The sequence below is a fragment of the Pseudophryne corroboree genome, chromosome 9 (assembly GCF_028390025.1).
Source record: "Pseudophryne corroboree isolate aPseCor3 chromosome 9, aPseCor3.hap2, whole genome shotgun sequence".
Classification (NCBI taxonomy): Eukaryota; Metazoa; Chordata; class Amphibia; order Anura; family Myobatrachidae; genus Pseudophryne; species Pseudophryne corroboree.
This window is the reverse complement of record NC_086452.1, coordinates 431,765,851-431,783,914: the sequence shown is the minus strand read 5'-3', so window position 1 is coordinate 431,783,914 and position 18,064 is coordinate 431,765,851. Positions and strand designations below refer to the sequence as shown.

General features: G+C 47.5%; 1 protein-coding gene across 3 annotated transcripts in view; it reads left to right on the top strand.

Annotated features, from left to right (window-relative positions):
- GXYLT2 (glucoside xylosyltransferase 2) overlaps window positions 1-18,064 on the top strand; it is a 151,227-nt gene that overhangs the window by 101,665 nt on the left and 31,498 nt on the right. For all 3 annotated transcript variants that reach the window (XM_063941035.1, XM_063941033.1, XM_063941034.1), the window contains exon 4: window positions 16,690-16,941. In XM_063941035.1, the coding sequence (XP_063797105.1) occupies window positions 16,690-16,941 (252 nt within the window). The remainder of the gene's footprint in view (window positions 1-16,689; window positions 16,942-18,064) is intronic.

The following is an 18,064-nucleotide window of genomic DNA, read 5'->3' as shown; positions in this document are numbered from 1 at the left end:
GGTCGATACAGACACTGACAAGGACACTGACTCCAGTGTCGACGGTGAGGAAACAAACGTATTTTCCAGTAGGGCCACACGTTATATGATCACGGCAATGAAGGAGGTTTTGAACATTTCTGATACTACAAGTACCACAAAAAAGGGTATTATGTGGGGTGTGAAAAAACTACCCGTAGTTTTTCCTGAATCAGATGAATTAAATGAGGTGTGTGATGAAGCGTGGGTTTCCCCCGATAAAAAACTGCTAATTTCTAAAAAATTATTGGCATTATACCCTTTCCCGCCAGAGGTTAGGACGCGTTGGGAAACACCCCCTAGAGTGGATAAGGCGCTCACACGCTTATCAAAACAAGTGGCGTTACCGTCTCCTGATACGGCCGCCCTCAAGGAACCAGCTGATAGGAAGCTGGAAAATATCCTAAAAAGTATATACACACATACTGGTATTATACTGCGACCAGCAATCGCCTCAGCCTGGATGTGCAGTGCTGGGGTGGCTTGGTCGGATTCCCTGACTGAAAATATTGATACCCTGGACAGGGACAATATATTATTGACTATAGAGCATTTAAAGGATGCATTTCTATATATGCGTGATGCACAGAGGGTTATTTGCACTCCTGCATCAAGAGTAAGTGCGATGTCCATTTCTGCCAGAAGAGGGTTATGGACGCGACAGTGGTCAGGTGATGCGGATTCCAAACGGCATATGGAAGTATTGCCGTATAAAGGGGAGGAGTTATTTTGGGTCGGTCTATCGAACCTGGTGGCCACGGCAACGGCTGGGAAATCCACCTTTTTACCCCAAGTCACCTCACAGCAGAAAAAGATACCGTCTTTTCAGGCTCAGTCCTTTCGTCCCCATAAGGGCAAGCGGGCAAAAGGCCACTCATATCTGCCCCGGGGCAGAGGAAGGGGAAAAAGACTGCAGCAGACAGCCTCTTCCCACGAACAGAAGCCCTCCCCCGCTTCTGCCAAGTCCTCAGCATGACGCTGGGGCCTTACAAGCGGACTCAGGCAAGACGGTGGAGGCCCGTCTCAAGAATTTCAGCGCGCAGTGGGCTCACTCGCAAGTGGACCCCTGGATCCTGCAGGTAGTATCTCAGGGGTACAAATTGGAATTCGAGACGTCTCCCCCTCGCCGGTTCCTGAAGTCTGCTTTACCAACGTCTCCCCCCGACAGGGAGGCGGTATTGGAAGCCATTCACAAGCTGTATTCCCAGCAAGTGATAATCAAGGTACCCCTCCTACAACAGGGAAAGGGGTATTATTCCACGCTGTTTGTGGTACCGAAGCCGGACGGCTCGGTGAGACCCATTTTAAATCTGAAATCCTTGAACACTTACATAAAAAGGTTCAAGTTCAAGATGGAGTCACTCAGAGCAGTGATAGCGAACCTGGAAGAAGGGGACTATATGGTGTCTCTGGACATCAAGGATGCTTACCTCCATGTCCCAATTTGCCCTTCTCACCAAGGGTACCTCAGGTTTGTGGTACAGAACTGTCACTATCAGTTTCAGACGCTGCCGTTTGGATTGTCCACGGCACCCCGGGTCTTTACCAAGGTAATGGCCGAAATGATGATTCTTCTTCGAAGAAAAGGCGTCTTAATTATCCCTTACTTGGACGATCTCCTGATAAGGGCAAGGTCCAGGGAACAGTTAGAGGTCGGAGTAGCACTATCTCAAGTAGTACTACGACAGCACGGATGGATTCTAAATATTCCAAAATCGCAGCTGATTCCGACGACACGTCTGCTGTTCCTAGGAATGATTCTGGACACAGTACAGAAAAAGGTGTTTCTCCCGGAAGAGAAAGCCAGGGAGTTATCCGACCTAGTCAGGAACCTCCTAAGACCAGACCAAGTGTCAGTACATCAATGCACAAGGGTCCTGGGAAAGATGGTGGCTTCTTACGAAGCGATTCCATTCGGCAGATTCCACGCAAGAACTTTTCAGTGGGATTTGCTGGACAAATGGTCCGGATCGCATCTTCAAATGCATCAGCGGATAACCCTGTCTCCAAGGACAAGGGTGTCTCTCCTGTGGTGGTTACAGAGTGCTCATCTCCTAGAGGGCCGCAGATTCGGCATTCAGGATTGGGTCCTGGTGACCACGGATGCCAGCCTGAGGGGCTGGGGAGCAGTCACACAGGGAAGAAATTTCCAGGGCTTGTGGTCAAGCATGGAAACGTCACTTCACATAAATATCCTGGAACTCGGGGCCATTTACAATGCCCTAAGTCAGGCAAGACCTCTGCTTCAGGGTCAGCCGGTGTTGATCCAGTCGGACAATATCACGGCAGTCGCCCACGTAAACAGACAGGGAGGCACAAGAAGCAGGAGGGCAATGACGGAAGTGGCAAGGATTCTTCGCTGGGCGGAAAATCATGTGATAGCACTGTCAGCAGTGTTCATTCCGGGAGTGGACAACTGGGAAGCAGACTTCCTCAGCAGACACGATCTTCACCCGGGGGAGTGGGGACTTCACCCAGAAGTCTTCCACATGATTGTGAACCGTTGGGAAAAACCAAAGGTGGACATGATGGCGTCCCGCCTCAACAAAAAACTGGACAGATATTGCGCCAGGTCAAGGGACCCTCAGGCAATAGCTGGGGACGCTCTGGTAACACCGTGGGTGTACCAGTCAGTGTATGTGTTCCCTCCTCTTCCTCTCATACCAAAAGTACTGAGAATCATAAGAAGGAGAGGAGTAAAGACTATACTCGTGGCTCCGGATTGGCCAAGAAGGACTTGGTACCCGGAAATTCAAGAGATGCTCACGGAAGACCCGTGGCGTCTACCTCTAAGAAAGGACCTGCTCCAGCAGGGACCATGTCTGTTCCAAGACTTACCGCGGCGGCGTTTGACGGCATGGCGGTTGAACGCCGGATCCTGAAGGAAAAAGGCATTCCGGATGAAGTCATCCCTACCCTGATCAAAGCCAGGAAGGATGTGACCGTACAACATTATCACCGTATTTGGCGAAAATATGTTGCGTGGTGCGAGGCCAGGAAGGCCCCTACAGAGGAATTTCAACTGGGTCGATTCCTGCATTTCCTGCAAACAGGACTGTCTATGGGCCTAAAATTAGGGTCCATTAAGGTTCAAATTTCGGCCCTGTCAATATTCTTCCAAAAAGAACTAGCTTCTGTTCCTGAAGTTCAGACGTTTGTCAAGGGAGTACTGCATATACAGCCTCCTTTTGTGCCTCCAGTGGCACCTTGGGATCTCAATGTAGTTTTGGGGTTCCTAAAATCACATTGGTTTGAACCACTCACCACTGTGGACTTAAAATATCTCACATGGAAAGTGGTAATGCTGTTAGCCCTGGCTTCAGCCAGGCGTGTTTCAGAATTGGCGGCTTTATCCTATAAAAGCCATTACCTAATTTTTCATACGGACAGGGCAGAATTGAGGACTCGTCCTCAATTTCTCCCTAAGGTGGTTTCAGCATTTCACTTAAACCAGCCTATTGTGGTGCCTGCGGCTACTAGGGACTTGGAGGATTCCAAGTTACTGGACGTAGTCAGGGCCCTGAAAATATATGTTTCCAGGACGGCTGGAGTCAGAAAATCTGACTCGCTGTTTATCCTGTATGCACCCAACAAGCTGGGTGCTCCTGCTTCTAAGCAGACTATTGCTCTTTGGATTTGTAGTACAATTCAGCTTGCACATTCTGTGGCAGGCCTGCCACAGCCAAAATCTGTAAAAGCCCATTCCACAAGGAAAGTGGGCTCATCTTGGGCGGCTGCCCGAGGGGTCTCGGCTTTACAACTTTGCTGAGCAGCTACTTGGTCAGGGGCAAACACGTTTGCTAAATTCTACAAATTTGATACCCTGGCTGAGGAGGACCTGGAGTTCTCTCATTCGGGGCTGCAGAGTCATCCGCACTCTCCCGCCCGTTTGGGAGCTTTGGTATAATCCCCATGGTCCTTTCGGAGTCCCCAGCATCCACTAGGACGTTAGAGAAAATAAGAATTTACTTACCGATAATTCTATTTCTCATAGTCCGTAGTGGATGCTGGGCGCCCATCCCAAGTGCGGATTGTCTGCATTACTTGTACATAGTTATTGTTACAAAAATCGGGTTATTGTTGTTGTGAGCCATCTTTTCAGAGGCTCCGCTGTTATCATGCTGTTAACTGGGTTCAGATCACAAGTTGTACGGTGTGATTGGTGTGGCTGGTATGAGTCTTACCCGGGATTCAAAATCCTTCCTTATTGTGTACGCTCGTCCGGGCACAGTATCCTAACTGAGGCTTGGAGGAGGGTCATAGGGGGAGGAGCCAGTGCACACCAGGTAGTCCTAAAGCTTTTTACTTTGTGCCCAGTCTCCTGCGGAGCCGCTATTCCCCATGGTCCTGACGGAGTCCCCAGCATCCACTACGGACTATGAGAAATAGAATTATCGGTAAGTAAATTCTTATTATTATAATTCGTTTTGTTTATTTAAATAGTGCCACCAAGTTACACAGCGCTGTGCACAGAATATTTATCATTTATATCCGTCTCTGTCTTATTGGAACTTAGTCTAAATTCCCTATCAGATAAGTACACATCACACACATACACACTAAAGGGGGATACTCACGTTGCGATCGCTGCTTAAAATCTAAGCAATCTAGCTATCGCTGGTGTGGCCAATCTAGCAGGTCGCTCACTTCACCCGCTGGGTGAAATGAGTGCCTCCCCCCCTCCCCGTCTCCCCCCCGCACGCTTAGCACACATTGCGCTGTGCTGAGCGGGGGGAGAGATGTGTGCTGAGCAGTTCGCTCAGCACACATCTCTCCCTAGATCTGCCCATGAATACGGGCCTTTAAGGTTCATTTTATCAGAACACAATTAAGGTTCATTTTATCAGAATACAATTAAGGTTCATTTTATCAGAATACAATTAAGGTTCATTTTATCAGAATACAATTAAGGTTCATTTTATTAGAATACAATTAAGCTTAATTTTATCAGAATACAATTAACCTACAGATATGTTTTGGAATTGTAGGCGAAACATAGAATTTGACACCAGATAAGACATACTTGGCCCATCTAGTCTGCCCCTTTTTTACCATATTTTGACCTCAAACCTTATTTGATCCTTATTTCTTTGTAACAATATTCATATACCTGTCCCAAGCATGTTTAAATTGCTCTACTGTTTTAGCCTCTACCACCTTTGCTGGGAGGCTAGTCCATGTCTCTACTACCCTTTCTGTGAAGTAATTTTTCCTCAGATTTCCCCTGAACCTGCTTCCCTCCAGTCTCAGTGCATGTCCTCGTGTCCTATTGCTTCCCTTCATTTGAAGAATGTTTCTCTCCTGGACTTTGGTAAAACTCTTCTGGACTTTGGTAAAACTCTTAGTATATTTGAAAGTTTCTATCATGTCCCCCCTTTACATTCTCTGCTCCAAACTATACATGCAAACACAGGGAGAACATATAAACTCCAAACAGATGGGGTCCTGTTTGGTATTAAGACTTGTGACCTCCGTGCTGCGAGCTAGTAATACTAACCACTATACTGTCACTCTGCCTAGGACATTTCCTAATCATTACAAACCTGCGGTAAGAGCCTAAAAGGCTGGCTATGCACAATAGCCTATTATAAGCAGTTGGAGCTGTGACACCGTTGACTACTTATGTTTTCAAAACATTGTATACCAGCTCTCCGCTGGCTTCATCATATAGGTATCTGCAGTTAATCACAGAGAGAGAGTAAAGTGTTGTACTTGTCTCTCTTTGCTGGAGTTTATATATACAGATTATTGCTACCGTTTGTATTACGGATAGCTGTGAAGACTCCTCTCTTTTAAAAGCAAAGACACAGGCCGTCTGTCGCTTCATTCTCCGGGCACTGTTTTTTATAAATGTCTGTGTGAACTCGCTGTGTGCAGGGGACGGAAGTAACACAACCCCGTGTGAACAAGCTCTGCTTGCTGCATTATGTGGCGGGTGGATGTGTGTCTGTTGTTTTACGTTTTTTTAATCCCCAGATGGAACACCCCAGACACCCTGACACTGGAGCTGCAACTGGCAGGGGAGTTAGTTGTCGCACCTGTTCCTTGGTCTTCTGGGGGACTGAGCACAGACCAGCACTGTAAATCCTGCTGGTCTTTGATCAGTCTCCATCCCACCACCATAGATTAGCACCCTCCATGATGCTGCTAGCAGTCACCTTCCCTCTGCCCTCCAACACTGAGGGTAAGATGTACCAAGCCATGGAGAGAGAGAAAGTGGGGAAGTTTCCCAAAGCAACAAATCGTGTGTAATTGTCTAGCACAGGTTGTTTGGGGCAACTACTCCACTTTTTCTCTCTCCAAGACTTGAAACATATCCCCCTTTGTCTCCTACTGCTTAGTGGTTCAGGCATGTCATGCTGGAAATCCCTGTGGACCGTATTGAATTGTTAGAACTCAGTAAAGACCACCTTGTCTGTAAAAGGTTGCATTTCTATAGTGATTAACAAACCTTTTATAATGAATATTGTTAGTGAATGTATTTTTGATTTGATTTATTGCCATTTTCTTTATTTCATCCCCCACAACTTTAAATACGATCCCCAGAAAATACTATGATGTTAGTAAAGTGTCATGAATACTAGGCTAATTAGAAAGTGACTTTCTAGCATGACTACAAATGGAAGTTTGGGTTTGGATGAAGTTTAGTCATTTATGATATAACACACATTTTTCTCCAGCATCCATAAGGGATATTGGGGACACATTAGTACAATGGGGTATAGACGGGGTCCAAAGGAGCCGGTGCACTTTACATTTCTTCACTGGGTGTGCTGGCTCCTCCCCTCTATGCTCCCTCCCACGGGCAGTTTAGAAAAAAGTGCCCTCAGGAGACGATGCACAGCTCCAGAGAGTTTTCTTCAGTTTATTTAAAATCTTTATTATTTTCGGGAAGCTGTTTGGGCAACAGCATATGTGCACCGTGGGAGTTAGGGGGGCACGGTCACCGGCCTTGCGAGGTGTCAGAGCCGCTTCCCCGCTGCAGGACCACCACCCTGAGAGGTTGTTGTACAGCGAGGCACTGCGCCTTGGCGGTCACAATTGCAGCACGCTGCACACCCCTAACAATAGCCTGAAGGTGACATCAGTGGTGAGTACCTACCAGGGGCCCCGCTAGGGGGGTCCCCCGGTTCATGGTGCGGCAAAAACGCAAGGGAGGCATACGGGACCCTCCTGGGGGGGACCCGCTATAGCATCCCTGTGTACACTGTCAGCGGTGGGTAAAACTAGCACTTGTGTGATGTTTTATACTCATAAGGGGACTATTGCCAGTGTAAAGATTACTGAAGCTCCGGTGCCATTACAGGGGGAGGAGGTTCCTCAGAGCGGGACCTGCAGCGTTTTGGCGCCTTCCGCTGCTTACAGCTGCAGCAGCAGGCACACGCAGCTCCTCCAGGCACTTAGTATATGCTGGAAAACTGGTACAAGGGTGTAGCAAAGGGGGAGCGCCGCTATTGTACACAATCTGTGTCCTGAAAAGGACAAAAACACTGGTGTTTCACCATGATATATCAGCTTACAGCCTGACTGGGGCAGTTTAGCTTGGGTGTGCTGGTCCCTTCTCTCTGTCTCCCTCTCACATACAGTAAGGGCAGGCTTGCTATTATATTACTTGTCTGTGTGTATGTGTATATGAGTGTTTACTGTAAACATGGTAAAACACCAATTGTGCAGTGTATGTCACACCAGATTCTCTCCCTCTACGTCTGGTTAATATCATGTGAACAATGTAGTCAGTCCTCACAGCTAAGTGAGGGGACTGAGGGGGAGGGTCAAGAGCCTTCCTGGCTAGGTGCCATAAAAACCATGATGTCAGACATGTCATCTCAGCTCACTGCTAATACTGAAAAGACACAACAACTGCAGCAGGCTGTGGCAGATCTGGCTGCTAGGGCAGATGTTCCACAGCCCACCCTCTCTAACTCAGGACCACTCAAACGTGGGTTACCTGCCCTACTCTCTCAGACTCTGATGAGGAGATACAGGAGGAAGGGGAGGAATTGGAACCCGTTACTGGGGATTCCCCTTCTGCACAGGGTATTGAACCCCACATTTTGGCTATACGGGACGTGTTAGAACTCCCTCTAGAGGACGCTGCGTCACACAGAAGTATGTTTCTTCACACATAATAAGCTCAGTGTCACTTTCCCTGATTCTGCAGAGTTAGATGACCTACTGTATTTAAGTTAGCCTGGAAAAATCCAGATAAAAAATACCAAGTGTCAAAACGGTTTTTGCACACTTTCCCATTTGCTCCTGATGGCAGGAAAATTTGGGAAGAACCCCCGGCTGTTGACGTATCCGTCTCTCGCCTATCTAAGAAGGCGGTACTACCAGCTCTGGGCTTTTTTACCATAAAGGACCCTGGGGATAGGAAAATAGAAACTACCCTGAAGTCTATGTACACTTCTGCAGGTATATCACAAAGACCGGTCATTGCAGGTTGCTGGATAACTCATGCCATTCATACGTGGGCTACTCAAATTCAGGAGAGCCTCTCAGAGGATATGCCCCTGGTCACTACTGTGACTCTCATAAAACACATTCAGGACACTGCACGCGTCCTGTGTGACTCTCTCAAGGAGATAGGCAATATAAATGCCAGGACTACTGCTATGATGGTGTCGGCGTGCAGAGCTTTGTGGTTGCGTTAGTGGATAGCGGACGCAGAGTCTAAGTGCAGTGTAGAGAGCCCCCCTTTTTCAGGGGATTGACTCTTTGAAGTGGAGTTGGATACGTGGATTTCTAAGGTAACTGCGGGGAAATCCACGTTTCTCCCCTCTGGGGCCCCACCAGCTAGACGTTCCTACCCGGGACAGTCTACCCAGTCCTTTCGGTCTAACAGATTTAGATCTAGGGCCAGAGGTGCCTCCAATGCAGCTAGAGCTACCAGAGGTAAGACAAAAAAAACGGCAATCGCAGGTTCTCAGGAGAGCACCAGTTCAGCTTCCACTAAGGCTTCAGCATGACTGTGCCCACTCACCCCGAGGGGATCTTGAGGTGGGAGCTTGGCTGCGTAACTTTAGCCGTATCTGGGAAAGCTCCTGCCAGGATACTTGGGTAAAGGACCTCATTTCTCAGGGCTACAAGCTGGAGTTCGACGGCGCTCCTCCCCAACGATTTTTCAAATCAAGCTTACCAGCTTTGGAGGATACGCGTGTTACGCTGCAACAGGCCATCCTAAAATTGGTACAGTCCCAAGTCATTGTTCCAGGGCCACTGCAACAACAGGGAAAGGATTATTACTCCCACCTGTTCGTGGTACCCAAACCGGACGGTTCGGTTTGGCCCATTTTGAATCTAAAATCCTTGAACCCTTACCTAAAGGTTTTCAAGTTCAAGATGGAATCCTTGCAAGCAGGGATTGCGGGCCTGGAAGAACGTGCGTTCGTGGTCTCACTGGATATAAAAGACGCCTATCTCCATATCCCGATTTGGCCACTTCACCAGGCTTACCTGAGGTTTGCCCTGCTTGAATGATCACCGCCGGGGAATGTGCCTGAGCAGGTGCTCAGCACTGCCGGCCATAAAGAAACACGCATGCACCACGCTCACTAATTCCGAAATCCCGGGATTAAAAGCTTCAGTCCAGGGATTCCAATCCCGACAATTTTAGGCCAAAATTCAGAGATCCCACCGATCCCAGGTTTGGCCTTCCCTCTGTGCGCTTCTCTTAGACAGTGTTTTTCCATAAGATTATGAATAAGTGCATATTTGAAAGAAAAAGTTTTGATGCTGTACATTCCTATACAATTTAAACCGTTATCCACTTTCAGAAGACTTCACTTTATTATCATCTCTACGTCCTCCTGGAACTTTTACTAAACAATTGTCTATGGGCCTTATTCAAAGATGGAGGTAGCCGCTGCGTTTGCCTGCAAGATCTGCATCCATCCCTGAATAACCCTCTATGTCTCTTTGGATCCTTTTGTGCTTTTGCTATGTATTTATATAATCAGGGAGTGTGGTCTCACCCCCCCCCCCCCCCCCCTCCCTTTTTGCCTGGGGATACACACCAATGCTGGGTACACACGTGAGTGATGGATTGGCTGACTGGTTCAACTATTTGGGAAGTGCTATGTGCAAAAGATATTGTGCATACGCATCACCAATATGGCGCCCAACGTGTTTAGCCACAGGAACCGGTAGTGGTGTCATTATTGGTAGTTCCTTGGCAGGCAAATGGACCCATGGGTGGTCGTGGGTCGGGCATACAGACACCCAGATGTACTGATATATCTTATAGGTCCTACACACTGGGCGATATTACTGAAAGATATGAACCATCTCGTTCATTAATTAACTAGATATCGTTCATGTCTTTCACTATGGAGGCACCAGCGATGAACGATGCGCAGCCCCGCGCTCGTTCATCGCTGGTGCTCCGTCGCTTGTGCATGCAGGCCAATATGGACGCTCTCGTCCATATTTGCCTGCACTGCTATGGAGCCGGGTGATGGGGGTAGTGAAGACACTCCAATACGCCCGTCACTGCCCCCCCGCCGCCGGGTCGCCCGTCAGCTGTATCTGCCGTCGGACAGAGCGTGCAGCCAAACTTGTCATATCCAAGGGCAGCAAAAGTAACCAATTCTGTCTGGTGGCACAAATAACTAAACGTAAATAACAAAATATAAAAATAAAATGCAGAAAAGAAAGCCAGAGAAATAATCTATTTTAGTTAAAAGTTTCAAGTACACAATCCAAGCTTGGAAAACTGCTTGAAGTACTGTATTATCGGCCCTTTAATAAGCAGATCTGTCAATCCAAATTCTGGCTACAGTAATATAAAATCATACATCGCTGCTACACGCAGTCCCTATTAAATACAGAATTCAATTTGCTCAACGTTCTGCGACAAGTAAAATATCCAACGTTTTGACTATGGATTAATAATGAAATGTAATAGGAGTCTTAAGATATCTCTAGGAAGTAATAATGGAAGTGTTCCCTTCCTTTGGGGTGCGTTAATGTTATATGGTCGTCTCACAAGCGGGGATTGATGCTGGGAGAGATTGCAGCTCATGCCAGTTAGAGATAATTACACATTGCATTGAATTGTTTTGCTCGGCATAGCAGCTGGTTGCCCTGAGTGCGCAAAGGTTAATTGCTGTGTTTTCCCCAGTAATATTGCACCCTTTTATCTACCTCCGTAGTAAAAAGGAAAAATGTGTTCCAATTTCTCACTCCTCTGTCTGTTAAACACCGAGACGTAATGCATTTTGAAAATATTCAATTTAAAATTCATGCTGTTGGATTATCGTCGTCACCTTTTCCTAACGATAATTATTGCTTTATACATTTCTGTGTTTTTTATGCATCTGTGAGCTGCTGAGGTCATGTTACTAATTTCCATGGATATTCCCTTGTTTTAATGTTTTGCCATTGGAAATTTCATAATTTTTTCGGATTGACCGAGTTACGGCAAAATTCCTCTTATTCTATGTATTGTATACAAGCCTCACTGGGGGTCATTCCGAGTTGTTCGCTCGTTATTTTTTTCTCGCAACGGAGCGATTAGTCGCTAATGCGCATGCGCAATGTCCGCACTGCGCCAAGTAAATTTGCTATGCAGTTAGGTATTTTACTCACGGCATTACGAGGTTTTTTCTTCGTTCTGGTGATCGTAATGTGATTGACAGGAAGTGGGTGTTACTGGGCGGAAACTGGCCGTTTTATGGGAGTGTGTGAAAAAACGCTACCGTTTCTGGGAAAAACGCGGGAGTGGCTGGAGAAACGGAGGAGTGTCTGGGCGAACGCTGGGTGTGTTTGTGACATCAAACCAGGAACGACAAGCACTGAACTGATCGCACTTGCAGAGTAAGTCTCGAGCTACTCATAAACTGCAGAGAAGTCTTTTCGCAATATTGCGAATCTTTCGTTCGCAATTTTGATAAGCTAAGATTCACTCCCAGTAGGCGGCGGCTTAGCGTGTGCAAAGCTGCTAAAAGCAGCTTGCGAGCGAACAACTCGGAATGAGGGCCACTATCCATTCTCATTTTCTTTGCTTTATAACAGACATGTCAAACTTGCGGGCCGCATGCGGCCCACAACGCATACTTTTGCGGCCCAAGTTTCTTTTTTCTAAAACAATGTAATGCAGCCTGCCACCGCCGGATGAGTTACTATTGGCCCATCTGCCGTGATCGGAGCCTAGCTCCGATTGGGCAGGCATTCACCGTTCTGCACATGTGCCAGAAGATAGTGATAAAGATGGGGAAATGTCCTCGGGGAAAGCTGCTGTGCATGCGCGGTTATCTTTGCAAAGCTCTGTCCCCGCCACATCCCGCCTGCTCAGCGACCATTAGCACTGAAGCCGTCATGCCCTGTATGTGTGTGTACCCAACTGCCCTGTGTACCCAGCTGCCCAAATAGCAGGAGGATTCTTTAAGAAACTGTTAATAAATAAATTCTTCTGGAATCTGGATAGAAAACATCTCTCAGCGAAGAAGGTAAATTGGAGGGAGCTGGCACAGAGGGTTTGTGGCTGGAGGGAACACAAGCAGCAAGAGGGGGATACCTGTGGGCATGTGGCTGGACTGGTGGGACAGAGGGTGGCTGGAAATGATACATTTTACTAGCTCACACTGATGTCGATTATATAGGAGAGGGGATCGCACAGTGATATATGATCGGGATTAACACAGCTCTCAGCTCACACTATTAAAGTTGTTTTCTTCCCAATACTTGTCATCTCTTTGATTATACTTTATTGTTGGTTTTTCTAATAAACCTTTCAAAATTGCATATAAGACTTTTTCTTGCGGCCCACCCAAGACTTAGGGGGACATTTACTAAGCAGTGATAAGAGCGGAGAAGTGAGCCAGTGGAGAAGTTGCCCCATCAACCAATCAGCAGCTCTGTATAATTTTATAGTATGCAAATTTATAGATGTTACTTCAGTGCTGATTGGTTGCCATGGGCAACTTCTCCACTGGCTCACTTCTCCGCTCTTATCACTGCTTAGTACATGTCCCCCTTAGACCTTGATTATGTGGCCCAATTGGGATTTTGAGTTTGATATGCCTGCTTTATAACATGCTGTTGTGGGACTTGTAGTTTCTTGCAGACGATATTATAAGTGACTGGGGGGCAGATTTATGAAGCCTGGAGAAGTGATAAAGCAGTGATAAGTGCAAGGTGATAATACACCAGCCAATCAGCTTCATTATGTAAATTGACAGTTAGGAGCTGACTGGCTGGTGCGCCATCACCCTGAACTTATCACTGCTTTATCACTTCTCCAGGCTTAATACATCTGCCCCTAGGTTAGATACACCTGCTTACCAGTAAGGCGTACCTGACAATTATTTGACCTAAATAACATTACTACTATTTATAGCTGAAGTATAATAATTTGTTGAATATGTAATAGTTTTAGGGGAGTGAGAGAAAGTGGATTGAGATAAAGTGCCAGCCAAACACAGCCAGTAACATAACAGTTAGAAGCTGATTGGCTTGTATTTTATCTCTGTCCACTTTATCTCTCTCCAAGGCATAGCACCCCTAAGTCAGCTACACCATTTCCAACCCCTGGCCCTTGCTTTTGCATAAAATGTGTCCCTTTTAAGCATAGCAGAACTAAGGGGGAGATGTATCAAGCTGTATAAAGAGGGGAGATGTTGCCGATAGCAACTAATTAGATCCTTTCCATCGTTTTATAGAATGTACTTTATAAATGCTACCTCAAAGCTGGTTCGTTGGTTGGTATGGGTAACTTCTGCGCTCGTTAGATGGCTTGATACATTTCCCCCTTGTTCCAGGTCTCTTATGAGCCCAAGGAGCAGTACAGTTCTCATTGTTGCATCCCTGCCATCTCACACCTGTGGCCTGGCTTTACTCTTAGTGCTGTTTGCTCCCTGTTCCCTAACTGTCCTTCTGATATGTTTTCAGTCATTTTTTTTCATACATCCCCTCCCTTACTAAGACTTTGGTGGGGATCACGTCTCCCTGCCCTTCACCGTTTACTCATTTCCGTTTCCAGACGCTTCTTATCGGCAGATATTCTGCTGGCTCAGCCTTTATAAATAGCTTTGCCATCAGTGAAGGGATCCACGCAACTCTTTCAGAAACATGGGTGAATTATGAGTGCCAGCTGTCGCTTCCACCCAGACCGTCAGATCTCTCCTCTGGTGCTTATACGTATTGACGGAAGTTGACCAGGAGTTGTCACTGATGAGACTGAGCAGCATAGTTGGCGTGGTGGTTTGCCTCGCAGCATTGAGGTCTTGGGCTTGATTGCCACCATATAGAGTGTAAGCTCCACTGGGGCATGGACTGATATGAGTGACCAAATTATTCTCGGTGAAGCGCTGTGAAATATGTGCGTGCTATATAAGTAACTGCTCATTAATAATAAATAAATATAGAGCCTGCTGAGTTGAGAAAACGGCTGGAGTTCCAGAGGGAGGAGCTCTTACCTGTGTGTGATTGGATGGTGGGTGGAATGAAGCAGTTTGAGTTATGGGGAGAGGAGCTCTTACCTGTGTGTGATTGGATGGTGGGTGGAATGAAACAGCTGGAGTTCCGGGGGGAGCAGTTCTTACCTGTGTGTGATTGGATAGTGGGTTGAATGAAACAGCTGGAGTTTCAGGGAGAGGAGCCCTTACCTGTGTGTGATTGGATGGTGGGTAGGATGAAACAGCTGGAGTTCCGGGGGGAGGAGCTCTTACCTGTGTGTGATTGGATGGAGGGTGGAATGAAAAAGCTGGAGTTCCGGGGGGAGCAGCTCTTACCTGTGTGTGATTGGATGGTGGGTAGAATGAAACAGCTGGAGTTTCGGGGAGACGAGCCCTTAGCTGTGTGTGTGATTGGATGGTGGGTGGAATGAAACAGCTGGAGTTCTGGGGGGAGAAGCTCTTACCGGTGTGTGATTGGTTGGTGGGTGGAATGAAACAGCTGGAGTTCTGGGGGGAGGAGCTCTTACCTGTGTGTGATTGGATGGAGGGTGGAATGAAAAAACTGGAGTTCCGGGGGGAGCAGCTCTTACCTGTGTGTGATTGGATGGTGGGTAGAATGAAACAGCTGGAGTTTCGGGGAGACGAGCCCTTAGCTGTGTGTGTGATTGGATGGTGGGTGGAATGAAACAGCTGGAGTTCTGGGGGGAGAAGCTCTTACCGGTGTGTGATTGGTTGGTGGGTGGAATGAAACAGCTGGATTTCCGGGGGGAGGAGCTCTTACCTGTGTGTGATTGGTTGGTGGGTGGAATGAAACAGCTGGAGTTCTGGGGGGAGGAGCTCTTACCTGTGTGTGATTGGTTGTTGGGTGGAATGAAACAGCTGGAGTTCCGGGGGGAGCAGCTCTTACCTGTGTGTGATTGGATGGTGGGTAGAATGAAACAGCTGGAGTTTCGGGGAGACGAGCCCTTAGCTGTGTGTGTGATTGGATGGTGGGTGGAATGAAACAGCTGGAGTTCCGGGGGGAGAAGCCCTTACCGGTGTGTGATTGGTTGGTGGGTAGAATGAAACAGCTGGAGTTTCGGGGAGAAGAGCCCTTAGCTGTGTGTGTGATTGGATGGTGGGTGGAATGAAACAGCTGGAGTTCTGGGGGGAGAAGCTCTTACCGGTGTGTGATTGGTTGTTGGGTGGAATGAAACAGCTGGAGTTCCGGGGGGAGCAGCTCTTACCTGTGTGTGATTGGATGGTGGGTAGAATGAAACAGCTGGAGTTTCGGGGAGAAGAGCCCTTAGCTGTGTGTGTGATTGGATGGAGGGTGGAATGAAACAGCTGGAGTTCTGGGGGGAGAAGCTCTTACCGGTGTGTGATTGGTTGGTGGGTGGAATGAAACAGCTGGATTTCCGGGGGGAGGAGCTCTTACCTGTGTGTGATTGGATGGTGGGTAGAATGAAACAGCTGGAGTTTCGGAGAGAAGAGCCCTTACGTGTGTGTGTGTGTGTGTGTGTGTGTGTAATGAAACAGCTGGAGTTCCGGGGGGAGAAGCCCTTACCTGTGTGTGATTGGATGGTGGGTGGAATGAAACAGCTGGAGTTCTGGGGGGAGAAGCTCTTACCGGTGTGTGATTGGTTGGTGGGTGGAATGAAACAGCTGGATTTCCGGGGGGAGGAGCTCTTACCTGTGTGTGATTGGATGGTGGGTAGAATGAAACAGCTGGAGTTTCGGAGAGAAGAGCCCTTACGTGTGTGTGTGTGTGTGTGTGTGTGTGTGTGTGTGTGGTGGGTGGAATGAAACTGCTGGAGTTCTGGGGGGAGAAGCTCTTACCGGTGTGTGATTGGTTGGTGGGTGGAATGAAACAGCTGGATTTCCGGGGGGAGGAGCTCTTACCTGTGTGTGATTGGATGGAGGGTGGAATGAAACAGCTGGATTTCCGGGGGGAGGAGCTCTTACCTGTGTGTGATTGGATGGAGGGTGGAATGAAACCGCTGGAGTTCCGGGGGGAGGAGCTCTTACCTGTGTGTGATTGGCTGGTGGGTGGAATGAAACAGCTGGAGTTTTGGGGAGAGGAGCCATTACCTGTCTGTGATTGGATGGTGGGTAGGATGAAACCGGTGGAGTTCCGGGGGAAGGAGCACTTACCTGTGTGTGATTGGATGGTAGTGGGGATTTAAATAAAAACACATAATATAAGTTGAAAACCTTTTTAACTGTTCATTGCAAACAGCCATTAGCACAATGACAATTATCCTGGTTGAGTAACACAATTGTTCTTAATGGGCAGATGATCCTACAAGATGTGGACTCTTTGCTGTACGTAGACACCGATGTTCTGTTCCTGAGGCCTCTGGATGACATCTGGCAATTTCTGAAGCACTTCAATAGCACACAGCTGGCAGCGATGGCTCCCGAACATGAGGTCCCAAAGATTGGATGGTACAGTCGGTTCGCCCGACATCCGTTCTACGGCACAACAGGAGTCAACTCTGGGGTCATGTTAATGAACCTGACTCGTATCAGGAGTCGGCAGTTCAAGGTAAAAGGAACAAACCGCTCATCACTAAACAAAACTCAGTACATCAAAATATAGAAGATAAATCAGAGCCTTAAATAGGCAGCAAACATTCTTCATGTTCTTTAGTATAAAATGTACTGGGACGGATGAGTGAGCTTAATATGTCCAGCGTGGAGAGGAGTAGATGGGTATGATGGAATGCCGTGACATGTTAATGGGTCCTACTACACAAGGATATTTCATGGAAGACAAATAAGGGAATGAGAGGCGTAATAGCAAGGACTGTTGGAAGGAGAAGAAATACATTACAAGGTCTATAAAGTCTCATAGCCTCAATTATAGAGGTCAGTATAGTACAGTGGTTACTTAAAGACAAATGCTGATATGAAAAACCGCTTTAAACAGATCTCTATTTGGAACTGAAGCCGTGAGATATTGTGCCCAGAAGTAGTCATTTAGTAATGCCATCGTTATACATATTTATAATTTACCCAGAATTTATTTTATTATCACTTTTGGGCATTTCAAAAAAAATAAAAAATGTTTCCCCTGTCTAGTACAATTTCCAATGGTCCCATCCCTGAGAGCGCCATGATTCCTGAGATGTATTTTCAGGCCTCAGTGCTTGTTAGATTTTATGGTCAGAGTCCATCTTGCTATAGACTGTTTGCACTATGTAGAAATTCCCCAGCTGGCTGGAACTTCTGTTCTCCTGCTAGTGTGTGAGGAAAGAAGGTGCAAAGTACTTCTAGTAACAAGGGATTACAAATGTGAGTCAGTGGCTTGTATAGTAACCGGGGTCCATGGGCATTTATATACCTGTTTTATTGTACCCTGCTATCTCCTGCTTCCCTCTGCTGTCACTACCCCTATGTCTCCCTCCTGCTCTCCTCAGCTGACCCCCTGCAGGCCCCGCGCTGATTCCCCCTCAGCAGGCCCGCTCTAATGCCCCCTCTGCAGGCCCCGCTCTAATGCCCCCCTTCCCTCCTCTGCAGGCCCCGCCCTAATGCCCCCCCCCTGCAAGCTCCACTCTAATGCCCCCCCCCCCCTCCTGCAGGCCCCGCTCTGATGCACCCCTCAGCAGGCCCGCTCTAATGCCCCCTCTGCAGGCCCCGCTCTAATGCCACCGTTCCCTCCTCTGCAG